This window comes from Neodiprion lecontei, chromosome 3, assembly GCF_021901455.1.
Source record: "Neodiprion lecontei isolate iyNeoLeco1 chromosome 3, iyNeoLeco1.1, whole genome shotgun sequence".
NCBI lineage: Eukaryota > Metazoa > Arthropoda > Insecta > Hymenoptera > Diprionidae > Neodiprion > Neodiprion lecontei.
In genome coordinates, this window is record NC_060262.1 from 37,756,986 (window position 1) to 37,773,995 (window position 17,010).

At 38.9% G+C, this 17,010-nt stretch overlaps 1 protein-coding gene across 17 annotated transcripts in view; it reads left to right on the plus strand.

Moving 5' to 3' along the window:
• LOC107224961 (microtubule-actin cross-linking factor 1) overlaps nt 1-17,010 on the plus strand; it is a 173,222-nt gene that overhangs the window by 97,112 nt on the left and 59,100 nt on the right. For 14 of the 17 annotated variants that reach the window (XM_046733678.1, XM_046733679.1, XM_046733680.1 and 11 more), the window contains one exon: nt 322-492. In XM_046733678.1, the coding sequence (XP_046589634.1) occupies nt 322-492 (171 nt within the window). Of the gene's footprint in view, nt 1-321; nt 493-10,957; nt 11,922-13,402; nt 13,627-17,010 lie in introns of those variants that run through there. The other 3 variants (XM_046733685.1, XM_046733686.1, XM_046733691.1) reach the window with 2 other exon arrangements.

A 17,010-nucleotide genomic window follows, 5' to 3' on the forward strand; every position in this document is an offset into this window, starting at 1 on the left:
GACTTATGACCTTAACACGCTACATTTTGCCCTAGACTTTCCATACGACTATTGGCAGGACTATAAACGCCTACGATCGATGCATGCTCTCTGCACGCTTATCCGCGCGATGTATGTCTGACGGTTAAATTATACCCTGTCGAAATTGGAATGAGTACACGTCTGATTCTGTTATACTATGAAATAGACGGGCCTGTTATTTTAATTACAGAATTAAAGAAATTTAAAAACGTACTTTTTTTAAATCGTTATCTCTTCCATACGGACAGTTGCGTTTTTAATGGTGAATAAGACATGTTTCTTTTTTTTTCCTACTTTCAGCCGAGGGAAAGGGGACGGATGCGGTTCCACATGCTTCAAAATGTACAGATGGCCCTCGACTTTCTCCGATACAAAAAGATCAAGCTTGTCAATATCCGAGCGGAGGACATCGTTGATGGAAATCCAAAACTCACGCTGGGACTTATATGGACCATCATCCTCCACTTCCAGGTAAGTTTGCAAGCTTTTTACCGATTTTCATCATTTTCACCGTGTAATCAACGGCGTGGAAGACAATCTTTCGTATTTTTTTTTACTATGTTTGAGATTATTCAAATTAACCGGGACAGGATTTACGATTAGACCCAATATTTGAGCCGATCAGTAATAACAATAGACCTCGAAAAACAAAATAAAAAAAAAAAAAACACATCCAATGTGTTTTCATTTTCATTTCCATCGACAAAAAGTGGGAAAAACAATCGTTGCTGATCGGATTTGATAACCAGCCACTCATCAAAACTTACCATGAATGTATCGATTCAATTTGAGATATCAAAATGAATTGCGTAATACCGCGATTAGTCTTGCGCGTACCTATAATTATAACAATAACGCTGCAGGTGAAGTCAGATCGATTAACATAAGCCCGCAGGTTTATTATCCCGCGATTTTGAAGAATCTCTCGCTAATCGCAGTCTTATAACGTCATAGATTCCTTCGTCGGTCTAATCGTGACACGCCAGGATTTCGACGCATTGTTCCGATGACTCAGGCAAACTCGTACAGGCAGAAAAGCGAACGAACAATAATTATTGTCGAACGAAGCATTTATTTTAATTTTAGCATCGCTTATTAGTTTACACCATTAATGTTTGTTGGCACTGTAGAAGAGAACGAAGAGCGGGAAAAGTAATTGAAACTAATAATGAAAAATTCTTCCAACTATTCCGAAATAATGAAGAAGGAATTTGACGCTGTGCCAAGACTACACAAGCGGTGGGGTTTGTTGTTTTACAGATTAGCAGACAAGACTACGGTATTAATTGTTTCACATTCCTCGATCAAAACATGCAAATTAATATTTGTGCGGAGAAATTTTAACCAAAGCTTTGCCGCACAAAAATATATATATATACGTACAATGTTCATGTATCCGTACGTAAAAAGAAATAGGGAGAAACGCTCAGGCATTTTACACTTTGGCAAAGAACCGGAAAATGACGAGAATAAGTTAAAAAATCGAAATATTTCTATCTGCCGACGAGATGTAAAAGTTGCAAGTCGTTTGTTTTACGTTTTATTTTTAAATGTCTGTTAACCAGGGAGCGTTAAAACGAATGAAACGATTTGACCGAGTGCATAATAAGAGATGCAGAAACCGAGTTGCACATATATTTAAATGCGTTATAAAGGAGGGCTGTGTTCCTTTTGCGCCCGGTCAGTTTTCAGGTCAATTTCATATCGTCGTCTCACATTTACATTATGTAGCACTTGAAGCGCAAGAAATTTTACTTGCTCGCTGTACCGCAGATGCTACAGCTAGACATGTTACATTTATCTTCATCGCGACCCTTCGAGTTTGTATTATCAAATAATTCGATCAGTTTGCGGTACATTTGCAAACAGTAGCCGCAAGTAAATTTCTTATGAGAGGAAGTCTTATTCGTTCGAATTAATTTACGATTATAGAGTAGACTTCCTCGCCCGTTTCTTTTTACTTTATAAGAAAAATGATAAACTTTTGTGTGCTTGTTTAATTAGTCACTGACGATTCGTACGATCGGTGGAGAAATTTTGTTATTAACAATAACTGACCATCGGTATATCGTGTGACTCGGGAAAAAATGTCAATCGTCGAAAATATTTTACGTACGCGATTTGCTGTGGTGAAATATATTTATCTTACATTTTTACACTACACATTTTATCTCCATTTTCTTAAATAGCTTGATACATGTCTGATTTTACCTTTCACATGTATATATATATATATATATATGTGTGTATATATACACACATGGTATGATAATGATCACATTGCGTTCTGGCCGTTCATGTTCTGCCAATAATAAATTACAGTAACAATAATGAGAATTATAAAAGCTGTATGAGAAAATAAGAAAAAGCTACTCAAGGGCAGATATGGTCAGGGCAAAAACGTTCTTTGCGAAACGAAAAATATTCTTATATGTATCTCTTACTTATAAGAACAATTACGGTACCGATTACGAAAAGATAAAGGAAAGGAATTTCCGTCATCCCTAGATAATGTTTCACTGATAATTGACAACAATTCTCTATCTGTCTATTTCTCTTTTTCCTTTGCGCCCCCAGAGGTGGCGACGAAAGGTAAGTCCCAATAATTACCTCGTAGCGATGCGTGCAAATGGAAACTAAGAAAACAAATGACCGAGGAAACTGAATTGCAGTTTACAACAATTTGAAAAAAAAAAAAAGAAAAAAAACATTTGAAAAATATCATGATTTATTCATTATACTTACTTGGTTTGATTGTAAATAAATTTTTTTGCTTTGACCATTGAATGCCTGATAAATATGATATCCTGCATTACCGACCGCCAAAACTCTGTCGCTGCCTTATCAAACGAGCGCGCTCGTTTTATATTATCGCTTGCTTGCTTACCAATCGTGGCATGGATGACGCTGCGCGTCTCTCCTTAACCGCAATCGCGTGTACCTATACCTATATCTCTATACATCTATATACCTACCTAGATGTAGCCTCTCCCTGTAACCTGTAAACCGAATCCGTTAACTGCGCGCCTCTTACCTACGATAGGTAAACAGGTCTCGTAATCTGATCGATCTCCTCGCAATCGAGTATCATAGATCGGATGGTAACTTTGCGATTCTGTACACAGAATACAATATTACTGATTAGTTTCTTCTCCATTCCTTTTTAAATTTTTTTTTTTAAATTTTTTTCACGGGTATATTAAATTTCCTTATCAAGATTTTCGCTTGAAATTTTTAAGAATTGGGTGGGAAAGGGGGCGGGGGGGGGGGGGGGGGGGGTAAAGCAATGCACGTCAATCCGGAGGTTGTGATTCGAGCTCGAGTTAGATCCTTAAGATTCCGTGTCGAGGAGAGGAGCCAGTGTTGAATTTTAAACGACTAGGTAGGTATATGTATTACATAAAACGCGATAGATTCCCTTTATTGGTCAAGGTAGCTGCTTGAATAATAAACACAGTCGCCACGTAATCCTAATGAATAATACGTCGTCGTCATCATCGTTATCATCATCATTATCATCAGCAACAGCAGCTTCTCAACAAAACCTTTTTTGCTTTTATTTTTATTTACTTATCAAACCCTGTGCTGTTCGTCTGGATATCGTAATTCATACACCCAACTATTCGCTTCCGCTTCGTTGATCCATTTCTTCATAATTTATTCAATACGTATCTACCACATTGTATGTTCGGTAGCCGCAGGTACATTTGCGTATCGCGTTGTAAATTTTGCCATTTGTACAGTACCGTAATTAAATGTAGCGTAGTATGTAATGATAAATTACAATATCAGGTATCTATATTTTTATCCATTTTTTTTCGTCATTGTTTTTTTTTTTTTTTTTTTCTCTCTTCCGTTTGTCGAACTTGAAATTCAATACCGTTAACAGAACTTCACAATAACGCACAAGACGTAGGTGTTCATCTGATAACTATTTTTCATTCCGAATCACCCACCTAACTGTAAATTTTAGCTATCGAATTCGTTAATCTTCGTAAATTTATTTGGTGAGTTTGCAACAGTGGTCCTGATGCATGCAAAATCGTAGGTAGAGTTTTTATAATATTTTGTGAGCGTTTTGTTATCTAAAACGTGAAATTTATCGTTACGAATTTAATTCTTAAAGATTAAATGAGCGAACGAATGAATAAATGTCACAAATTTTTTATTAGTGGCTTTACATCTTATACACGTTTTATATGTTTCAACTTATATATGTACGTAAGTTTTACACGCATTACAGTGCAGGACTGTAAATCACAAATTTTGAAAAATATACTTTTCTACGTTACATAAACGAGCCGAATATGCATTTTACGATTTTATCAGTAGTCAACGTCCTTTTCATTGCTGTTAACAGCAACGGGTAATGAAAATTTCTTATTCTCAAACCCGTATCTGTATAAATATAAATTCATTTCGGTGGACAGTGACTTATTCTATTATAATACCTGTGAGTCCACGTATAGACGTGACAAGTATCGAGTTCCACGTCGCTTCGTATGACCGATAATCTCTCTGGTATACGACAAACCGACCAACGGACATACGGGGCCAACTAAGTGAATTAAATCCGATCGATCATAGATTTTTCAAACCTTTGTCGTTCACCTTTGTAGATTATACGAGACTCGTTGTACGCGTCGCTGTACAATTCCGAACGTATTCGAGCAAACCTGCAATCCATGCACGATGTACACGCGTACATACCGAGAAAGCAGAATGGAATTGAAAAATCGAAAATGCATTCGCTCGCTATATTTTGAAAATTAGAAAATTCATAAGACGCCATGCACGAAGTGAGGCTTGCGACAACGTCAATGGTGCCTATCTAACCTGCTGCACGAGGCCCAAATCCCACGACTACCTGAGACGAGTGGCGATTAGCATTCGATAGGTTCGATTGAACAAAGCTCGTCAACCGCCGAAACGACGTCTTACCATTCAACTCGCATCCCGTCCAATTATCTCCATTTGAATTGGCGTCGTGACTTGGTTCGTATCGATGATGATACGTCAACCAGACGTAGAGCTACTCGAGTCCTCCACGTAGGTGCTTCGATTTACCGATCGCCAATATTATACGCATCTTGTCGCGCCATCCACTCCGTTTATCCTACTAAACGAACGTTTGTCGGCCACCCGATGCAAACCAGCTGGCTAAAGGAAGATTGGCGATTCAGGATATTGTACCGTTTATCCGTACTTACAGTAAATCGACCCTCTTTTTTCTTTTTTACTACCGTTTTAACTCCTCATTTTTGACTCATTCGTGTATAGATCCGGCACAGAATCTGGAACAGCTATTAAGCTGCGCTTATATGCCCTGATACGCGCTAACTCAACGTCGTTAAGCATTTCGGTCCAAGCGGAATGACCGCATAACTAACCCGATCATTGATGCGTTGAGATCGTTTTTTTTTCTAATCGATTTCAAACAACGCCATTAAATACTGGCACATCGATACAGATGAAAAAAGTCGTTGCAAATGCGTATTCAGATAAGAAGATCAAATATCGATCCGGAAAGCTCGATGCGATGAAATACACATATTTTAAATAATTGTGTATTACTTGCGAGGTTTGATCGAAAACTCTGGCAACTCGGTACGACTCCGAAAATTGGACGACATTCAAATATTAAAATAATCCAACATGGTTAAAAAAATGCTTAGAAAAAAAAAAAAATTATCCTTTTTCATCTGTCGTTTTTTCCGTCGTCTCCTTTCATCACCGTTAATCGCTTTCATCGATCTCTCGGTGTCTCCAAGCTCATAGCTCTGAAGTTTTTCAAAGAAGTCACGTTACATACACGCGTAATGTAGCTGCGTTATACTATACTAGATATTTGTCTAGTTGTAGGACTCGGGCGTAGTAGGTACGGCTATTAACGGCTATTGCCGGTTCTGATGTCACTTGGCAAGTGACGTAATGGTAAAGAATCTTCGCACGTTTGACCTAGGCCTAGTATACCGATCAGCCAATCAACGCACGGCGTCACGCCTTTCAGTGATCCACACAATCCCGCTTTGCGCACCTTTCGAAATTCGGGCTTGTAGTAGTAGAGAATGGATCGGAGATGGATGTAAAACCTCTGAAGAAACGCGGTGGCGTCATCTCGTCTTACGAGGAAATCCAACAGGATTGTAATCGATCGAGGTTTCGACAGATTCTAGTATCTCGGCCAATTTTTTTATACATCGGTTTCAAGTACGATCCAGTCTGCAAGTTCGGTATAATTATCGAATAAAAAATAAATGAATAAGTGAAAAGAAAATGGAAAATGGAAAAAAAAGACACCGTTTAGAATAGAAAATCCCCTGCGGTGTACATAAACCGTGGAATTTTCATTCAAAAGTCTTTCACCGTTACGCCGTGTAACTTAGTCTATGCAAATTACGGCCCAGTAGTCGATTCGCGTGTATATAATAAGTAGGTAATAAATGCTCGTTTCTCGGTGCTGCGGGAGTAGTAGTAATTATTTATCGCTGCATCCCATCAAGGCACGATACCGTCCACGTGGACGAATTTCGTATTATGAAGGAATTTACATCGGCTGTGTATAAAATCGAAGATTAATTTACTCGATCTGTATCGTGATACAAGATCGTTTCGGTTACATCGATATACAGAATTATAGGGTATCATCCATCGCTTCGTCTATCGTAGAAATTGAAGCTGAAATAGAAATAGGTTGTCCCGTAAATTAGGAATTTATTATTTTCTTCCCTAGTTTAGAATGTTTTGCTATTTGCGTTTCATAAAACGACGATAAAATTCAGGTCTAAGCGACTTCTTTGCAGCCGAGACGAGCCTCCGTCCTGTATAAAACGGACGCATGCGGTACAAGATACGTGAACTTGCCTATCGGACCGCAAAATAAACCAAAGGTGGAGACGGATAAATCGGAACGCACCTGTGCCGCAGGTCATCGAACATCCGCGTACCGTCGATCGCGGGTTGTAGATGTATATCGTGTTGCCGGATATGAAATCACCGACCGTCGGGACGTTTAATCCAGAAGCCATTTCCGTTCGGCCTTATTATTTCCACCGACTAACCGCCGCCTTTAATACTTATACCTTCCGCCGAGCGTAGATCATCGCACGACTCGTTCCTTTTTATTCACGTATTATTTTCACCGTAAAGCATGCGACGTGAATTTTTACGTGTAATGAAACCGTAGCTTCGATGTAAACGTTTTTGAATTTTCGAAAGTTTTCCCTACCGTCCTTTTCACTTGTAACGTTCTTTGGCTATTATATCGGACGTTCGTCTTCCGACACTCTTACGTTGTACGGACCTAAAAATAGTCCAAGAACCAAAGTTGAGCGAGAGCGTGTACGTGTGTAAATTCGAGAGGAGACAAGAATCTACCGGAAACTACGATCACGGGTGAAAAGCCGCAGTTTCACGACGGACACGCGGATACGAAAGGTTTAAATAGCAAAAGTGAAAACTCGCCGGGTGATTAACGCTTGTATCGATATTTACCGTACATCGACAAGTATCCGGACGGTCGGGTTTGGCGAAAAACTTGCCGAGAAAGTCTCCGAGGCGTTGTTCGATCGCTTTTATAGTCGATAAATAGACAAACGGTTGGCTGCATAGCCACAAATGAACACGCCGTGTGCCGGCATGTCCTTTGCGCAAAATGTTCGCACAAGCGACTCTCTCGCACGATGTAAATTCAGACCCTCGGGCAGACAGACGGACACGTTTTAACTACGGATGCCAGGAAACGAAGGCTGGTCGAAGCACTCGGTGGAACGCCTAGTTTTCATTAACAGAACGACGAGTGCAGGGGAAAAGAATGTCCGTACGTACATTCGTGTAGTCGTGAAAACGGGGAACTGAAAGCGATACGCAACGTTATGCCTAGCTCTACAAATTTCTCGCAATGCCGCAGACGTTAGATTTCTGGATGTGATTTGATTTCTCGTGTCGCGTTTCGTTTTTTAAATCAATACGACAGACCCGGAAAACCAGGAATTATCAGAGAATTATGATGGATCATAGGGAAAAACGTACTTTCTTTGTTTAATGTCGTTTTCAAACTCAAGCGGTGCTTCGTAAATTCAGTTATGTTAACTTTCGGAAATGGTATTGTTCAGTTTCTAATTATTCAGGTGAAACGAAGCAATACTACATGTTTTTTACATCTAAATTTGTATATTCAAGGTGCGGAATTTCTAGGATTCTGCCCAACATTGGTTAACCAAGTTCCGTGGTAAAAAGTTGGGGGATTGTGAATTTTTTGACGGAAAATGTCAGGGAATTTTATGAAGGAAAATTATCGCCGTCGTGATAAAATATCGCGGACAGGAAGTACAAGGATCTCACGATTATGTAATATTATAAGGTAATACCGAAGCTGGTTGAACATTTACGAGCGGATGCAGAGCGAGATTATGACGAGCGTAATGGGATAAAATAGATTTTAGATTAGAATTAGCGTATCAAAAGTATATATACGATACGTATTAACCGAGGTAATTCGCTTTTTTGCCCACTATAGTTTAAAATCGTGATTTTTGTTTTTTATAATTTTCTCGAGATATACTGTATATTAAATAATTACCGAGTATATGAAACAGTGGTAAAATTTTCTGACAAATCGATCGCTGCTATTTTATTTTCTAGAATTATTCTCACATTGCGAGTGAAACGGATATATTGCAAAAAAAAAACTCAATTTCTGAAAAGTGTTGAAAACATTTCTTAAAAGAACCGTTCAAAAAGCGTTTCTTTACTCAAATGTAAAGGCATTTTGGGTCAATATTTTCATTTTTAAGTAAAATGGTCAAGAAATTATAGTGCTGTCAACGTACGCGTTCAATTCGATATCACGGCTTGATACTCGATGCATTAACCGGAACATATAACTGCACGTTCTTGCTAAAAATAATATGCTGACTATGGTGCTCGGCATTTCGTACGAGACGTGTTTCGTCGCCGAAGATTTTACAATTGAAAATATGACACAAGTGTTTATTCATGTTTTTTTTTCTTTACTCGAAGCGCTATTGACAGGACGATTTCAGTGAAAATTCGTTCTTGTCGAACTATAATGTAACCGCCTACTTCTAATCAACTTTTCAGAGAGTATAATCGAATTACATACCAGAGAACCTTGCAATCGTCAATTTTGATAATTTCAAGTTGCGATCAGACCCATGCTTTATACTTATTTGTACCAACTTGAACGGGAAGGCTGATTTTTTGACACCATTAACAATGAGTCTTAATTTGTTTTTAAAACGCCTCGCGCGATACGTCAACATTCCTACATTCTATTTCAACCCACGTTTACTCGCGCTACGATGTGTCGTAGACTTACTATATTATGGTTATTTCGTAGTTTCTGTCGTAGTTATTGCATCAAGTTTAACAAGCGTGGGTGTTTTCACAACTCGCTCGTAATAATCGTAAGCACAAATATTCTCAGTGAAAAACAGCTGCAGCCTGGTAGTTCTTTATTATACGTAGTATTATGTATAGTCTACCGACCTGCCAGGGGGAAGAAAACATTTTGTCCAAGTCATTAACTCGCTTCTGTACGCCGGCAAATGATCAATTTCTTAAACTAGTCCAACGCGCCTATAACATTATATTCAAGCGCCTAATCGTATTATAATCGGAATTCAAGAAAGTTACTCAAATCCAAAAAAGAAATCGCCTTAAAGTGTGTGGTTTTTTTCACACGTATTACTGTACCCACATTTCCTGCATTTCAGGGTCGAAAAAGTCCCATAGCTGAGATACTCGGTGCAACTCCGGAAATAATCAGGAGTAAAATAATCCATCGCGAGACTGTTTTCATGCGATACGAGTAACTCTCCTGAATTCTGTTACAAAAGAGCGATGCACCGTCGAAATTTCAACCCTTTCGTTAATTTGTTTATTCATTGTAGGAAGGAAAAAATTTTAAATCTGCTCGGTCGGTAAAGGTAGGAGCATTAAAAACGGCCTTAATATAGCGTAGAACGTGACCTAAAGATAATAATTCTACCTATTTGAATCGTTAAAATTTCCTTCACACGTACCGGAATATCTTGCAATTCGATCGTTCGATGTAAAATATTCTAAAATATGGATAAAAATTAATCACGAACTCCAAATAAATTCCTTAATCCATCCATCCGTACGTACGTACGTACAATAAAATAATTAGTTACGCGTGGCGTCGTCACGTCGGCCGTATTTAGCGGTCTGCTTTTGACGTTCGACTCGAAAACGAGTCTACGTAAGGAAATGGGGGGAGAGAGAAAGACACACGCACGGCTGTATCTCACCTGTGTTTTCTTTGCCCTCCTACTTTGATATCGGAGCGTTGTTGCGTGGGTGGAAGGGGGAGCCTCGGGTTTTATTCTCTCGACAGTCACTCAACAACGGGCGGCGAGCTCGCGCGGTCGGTCGAACGACTCGATATTCCGCTTCAACTCGACGGAAAGCCCGCGACTTGTTTTCTTTTTTTTTTTTTTTTTTTCCACCTTCGTTCATCGAGGTCCGCGGATCTTCTTACCTTCGACGCTTACCTCGTTTTACCCGCGAATCGTCTGCAAATAACGTATCTTCTCTCACGGTGATACGCGATTGCGTAATGTGTACGTGACTGTATGTGTGTGCGTGTGTGTGTGTGTGTTTTTTTTTTTTAACAATACACCGTCTTCCGCATACGAGATCTTACGGCCTGGAAGAATTCTCGATTTATAAAATATTTTACGCACAGTTCAGAGTTGCCGTTTGACAAAGATTAAGAAAATTTCTAATACCGTGACAATGTAATATATGCGTGTATACGTAGTTCGTTTGTGACGCATGTGTAAGGTCGCGTCGAGTGTACGATATGTCAACACAACTGTCAAGTGAAATGTTATTTTCGTCTTTTTTTTTTTTAAATAATAATCCTAAAATTGCGGTATAAATTAAAATTACAATTTGAACTTAAACGTTACAATTTTGTTCGATAACAACCGCTTGGCTCTGTCTGTATGTGTCTGGTTTTTCTTTCGCTCTGTTTGAAAACGGCGGAGAAACGCACGTGATCGTTTTACCGACATATATTTATAGTCATTCTTTTTCTTTTTGTTTTTCCAGTACTATTATCACCTGTCACAATAACCTTTGAAGTTTACGATTATAACGTTTGAAAAAGTATTTCAAGTGTACAACAGTACTATATATACCTACGTTTCAACCTGATATCGCTGTGAATGATATCGCAACGAATGTTATTTCATATCATATTGCCAAACTTGTTGTCAAATTGGAATCTCAAATACTCGATTATATACACAAAATAAATATAATAAACCGTATAACGTATATAAAAAAAAATAAAAAATTATACACCGACGTACAAGTAATAAAAATACTCTCTCTACGTAATAGAATGTCTTGAATAAACGACTGTTCAATAACCGCGCATAGATCAGTCTGTTGCATAATTTATTAAAAAAAAATAAATAAATAAAAATACATGTAAACATTATCAGTGAACGAATATAATAATCGGCAAATCCTACACGAATTGATAATTAAACGAATAATATTGTAGGATTTAAAAGTTGGAAGAAACTTGGCAAAGTTTTCTGTCCAAAATTAAGACTCTGCGTAATACGGCGAAGTAAAAGAAGAAATAAATAAATAAATAAGAAAATAATCGAAATTTTCACGACGAAAGCTGAATGCGAATATTAATGATATTGAAAAATTGCGGGAAATGTCGATGTATCGGTTCAGCAAGGGTGGACGACTCTTCGTCCAGGGTACGAGAGAGGACGACGACAGGGACAACGTCGCGGCGTCAAATCCGACCGGCAGCAACGCCGCCGCCGCTGCAGCAGCTGATCTTCAAGCGATTTATACGAAAAGACGACTTTCCACCGAGGTCCTAGGTACATAGCGTAACGGGAACGAGAATACGGAATCTAAACCGCGATATAAACGGAAACGAAAACAAATAAATTAATAAATAAACAAAATTTTACCTCTAAGATTTGTTGAGGGGGATCCGTTGCTTTCCGATGACACAAATGAGAGAGAGAGCGAGAGAGAGAGAATAAAAATAAGAATAAGAATAAGAATAAGAAAAGAAATACAAAAATAGGAGGAGGAGGAAGAAAGGAAAAAAATAAAAACTACACAGCACGTTGTTTTAACCAGTTGAAAAATGAGCCTTTGTTCAACAAATTAGGATACTACTACTGCTACTACTACCAGTAACTAGAGAATAGAAAACTGTTGTAGACCGGATGTTGTACCGTAACAGGTGTAGGAACTATTATAACGCTGCTGATTTAATGCAATGCTTCGCGACACAAGCTAAGATGGTGAATGTTTTTTTTTTTTTTTTTTTTTTATTCTTTCATTTTACACGCAAGTTTGGTATTTGTTGGGTTTTTTCATCTTCTTAGGGGAATTTGAATCGGTTTTGCAATTTTTCTGTCGATCGCGCAACTTATTTTTCTGTTCGGCAATAACGAAATGTTGTTCACAGATTAGTAAACAGCTGATCCACTGCACCGTTAGCCTTGATCTTGCCCACGCGTGTCGGCTTTAAATGGTCCTACGTCGTGTCCGTGACGCGTTATGCAAAAATTGTTTGTTACAGTATAATCGTTTATACATTCATTGATTTCTAGATCGAATCTCGATGCGATCAGATTATTTATCGATATAATTTTACAGAAATTATTACAAATCTTATCAACGTACCGTGAAATTGATGGTTTGGTAATGATCGAGATACTTTTTCAAGCTCATTGTCAGTTACGAATAGAAACTTTGCAAGCGTATAATTATAATAAACGGAGTTGCCTGAAAGAAAAATTCTTACATAATGACGTTGGAGAAGACGCGGCCGTTATCACAAGAAACGCTTAATAAAACCATCCCGTAATTTTTATTTTTATTTTTATAACTGGCTTTAAACACACTTACTATACTATCGCTATCTGGGATACCTATCCTCACTTGCGTACACCCCTCACACACACACACACACGCAATCTTATCGCTACGTAACGAAGTGCGTGCACGCGATTCATGCCGCAGGTATTATTCAATTGTTTGATAATTAGCACGCGACTGTCTGCGTGCAATTAACTTATTTCTACAACGGACTATACCTGTACGAAGGCAACGAAATTTTATTCGGCGATCGAAATTTTCATACGAAGAATAAAAGAAGAAGCGTTTTTCAAACGTTTTACGTATTAAATTAAGTTTGTCGTAATTGGTAATTACGTCTTGCCGAACGTAATCGACTTGAGAATTTTATTACCACCAAATCGGAAAGCAACGGAACTCTCTGACTCGGAATTAACAACTGTCGATGTAAATCGAAGATAAATGATTGAAATAAAATGGAACGCAGGCTCCTCGATCGAGTCAACGAAGACCTCTAAAAGGGGGGAAAACGGAACACGTCGTATCGTCACTCGCATCGTCAGGAAGACGACGACGCTGACGCGCGGCGAGGAGAAAAGCGTTGCCGAGGATTTAACGAGGCGTGCTCAGCCGAAGGCTCTACACGATAATCGCTACACCACGACCGTTGCCATCGGCCAACGCGCACCACCAAAGCCAAAAACCGTTCGGGTAAGACGAGCGTTTCCTGTCACGGGCTAATTTTCCTTAACGATAGGTAAAGTAACCGCAGAAACTCGTGATTCTCTTGTTGTTTTTATTCATTCTTTTAAACCACATTCCCAAATGATTTTGAAATTAATTTGCGAGATTCTGCGAAAGAATCGGTATGATTAGAAGAGCGGTTCTCACTCGACGAAGTGTGAAGAAGTCCGAATTGAAGTTTGAAGAGAACGGTTTTTCGAAGTGGGGGTAAAAAAAAAGGGCCGAAGAAAAAAACAGTTTCGTAATTAAAGAATCGAAACTGCATTCAGAACTTATAATTCGCCTGGATCCGACCGACGTGTGTTGGATTAGAAAAGAATGAAACTGAACAAAGTTGAAAGACGAGTTATTTGAGTGGGTTAAGGAATGTGTCCGACGGGCAGGACGTGTACTCCGAACGACAAAACGCATCCTTCGAGACCGATCCGGTGATGCGTTATGCATCGTGCATCCTGGATCGTCGTGTAAGTCCTTCCCCCATTTCTCTGCCCACACGTTTGTCAGTATGCTGTATAAAGTAGACGGCAATACCGTGCAAGTCGCGAATTTTCGCTTCGTCGAGCAGCGATATTTTTCCTCGCCTAATTAATCCTGCTAAATGAAGATTAAAATTAAACGAGCTCCAATTTTCCTCGTCTCCGTCATGTTTCCGCTGCAGCAATGCTGCGTCCTTCGTAATCCTCGACTAGATCAGCCACACACTTACTTACTCTCTATAAATGACCAAGGTGATCTTGCCGACGTGCCTGTACAACACTTTTACAGCCTGGTAGGTGTATCTGCGTGTTACCGTTGCAGGATAATTATGATCGCCAGCCATTGCCGTCACCTTAGCTTACAGAAGCCCGTTTTCGTCGTTCGTTGCACAATTTTCACCCCGTTCTAACGGACCGTGAACGTTAACTTAACGATTATTATACGAAAAGCGTAGCGAACTTGGAAGCACAAAAAATTGCTTATTCGTTTTTTTTCACCTTGTAATTGCGTGTAACGAAGTATCGTTTAAACGGGCCGAATAAAGACAGCAAATTGAATACCGAGGTGTGTATTATGTGTAATATTAAAAAAATGTAGTTTTGTGGGCGCCAGTGTAACCTTTCGTTGGGATTTCCATAAGTTGAATCGTGCTCGATGCACGCCTACCTTATTTTACGGCCGATTTCGAGGACGCGAATACAAGGCTCGACAAAATGATTATTATACGTGTCCTGTGCGACAGGAACGTAAATAAACTGACATTGATCGTTGAAACGCGTGCGTATACACGTATATTTTATATTTATATTTTTTTGCTGCATTAACAGTCGGTGGGCGAATTTAAAGTAGGTATAAGGTGGTAGGTAGGCACATCCCACATACGATTCCTTACTACAGCCGATGTATATCTATACGATTGTAAAATGTACGATACTCGCCCTGTCACATGCAGCGTGTATGTATCGCCAGAAGAGCCATCTTGAATATTTAACGTTTGGAAAACAGGTTGACCTCGCAAGATTTCAAATCGATTCCGAAATCGCTTCGTAATCTCGCTCGGTTCTTTGTTAATTTTTTATGAAATTCCAACGGGAATGAAATATATCGAGGAAACAAAAATATCGTTTCGTCTATCTTAAAGTTTAACGTAATTTTATGTTCCGTTACTTTGCTGCAAAATTCCTCTCAACTCGACAAAATAACGAGTGTGTCTTTGTATTGTATTAAATATATTAATTATACGGATTATAAGAATTGGAAATTTTTCGTTATTCAAGTATAACGATATTTACTTCTCCCTCGCGTCGTATAATATATGTATATATATAATAATAATTTAACTATCTCCGCGGAATAATCTCGTGCAAACACATGTAACGCGCCACGTGTGCATGTGTATCGCATTGCAGGCACACACGCGTCATACCTACGATAGGTACGTGTAACGCTTTAATTTTAAGTACGATCGCCGGTCGACGCAACATTGCCATAAGAGTTGAGAAATGACGTCAACGACGTGAGGCAATACCTAGGCCTTCTTGTGCTTCGAGGACGGAATGAAACGCCGTTACAACTCTTGGCAGGATTCACACTTTCCTCCGTTCCGCGAGTCGCCGATTTCTTTTATTTCAGTTTTTACCTCGCTTCGAATGACGATCGCGAACAGGAATTCAACCAATTTCAATGTCAGCGTCGACATTCGGCAACCGCACTTTGTCACAGATCAATTTTTGCCTGCAGATATTAAGTAAGCGCAGAATCGATTTTCAAATTTTTATCAAAAGAACTTCCAACACCTCTTTGGAGAATATACGTAGTCATTAAATTGCGTGTATAAATAAAATGGTAATTAATATTTCTTTTTCCTTACTCTTGATAATAAAATTTAACGGCTGCATATTTCGGACCTAAAGATCGATTCTCCAGAGACGTCAGGTTCGTCATTTCCTCCTAAACCTTCGTCGAGGTCATCTTACAGAGATCGTGGAGAGATTGAACGAGCTTATTTTAATACGACTTTCAGTCATTTACACACGTGTAATATGTATGTACACCCGTCGGTTCTCTATACTGCTGCACCGACTCAATCCGAATGACTTTGCTAACTCGATTCACAGGTTATTCACACCTATTATCCTCCTTCTTTCTCTCTTTCTTCATCCCGGCACGGTGATAAAATCGAGATTTTAGGCCGAGATTCGCGTCCAGAGTGAAGCCTGAGCATTTCTTTTTTTTTAACAGAACTTGTCCATCAACTTATTTTTATTTCTTATTATTTTATTGTACCTAGCTGTTCGAAGGTGTCGGCGATGAAAATTTTATTTTGCTCCAGATACGCGTTTCATACTTTTACGCTTCCTCTTACGATTATTATTACCATTGTTATTATGATTATACGCTCTTGAAAATTTGCGTCGAGTTTAACGGAGGATCAGCGATCGTTTAATTACCCAGCCAGGGATTGTGTTTTAACGTTTTCGAGATAATAGATAATTATTGGCCTGCAATATTTTATCGCAGCGTACAGTCTTGTTGAATGAAAGAGAGAAAGAGAGAGAGAGAGAGATAGTAAGCCCTCACCGCTGCAAACGGGTTCCAACCTTCGGCTAGATCTAAAAACTTGAGCTATTAATCGTTGATTGAAGAAGGCTTAATAACAGACTTACGATCCACTGGATTCATTATCACTATGAAATTATGTCATAAACGAATACGCTGGCGTAATCCGGGAATTCGAAGCGTCTCTTGGGCGTTCTGTGTGTCAAAAAATTATCCAATTAAAAGAGAGCGAGAAAAAAAAAGATAAACCGCGAAGTCATTGCTTGAAAGCTAAGCATTTCGGCTGGAGTCTATAGACTCGAATTTAATCAAATC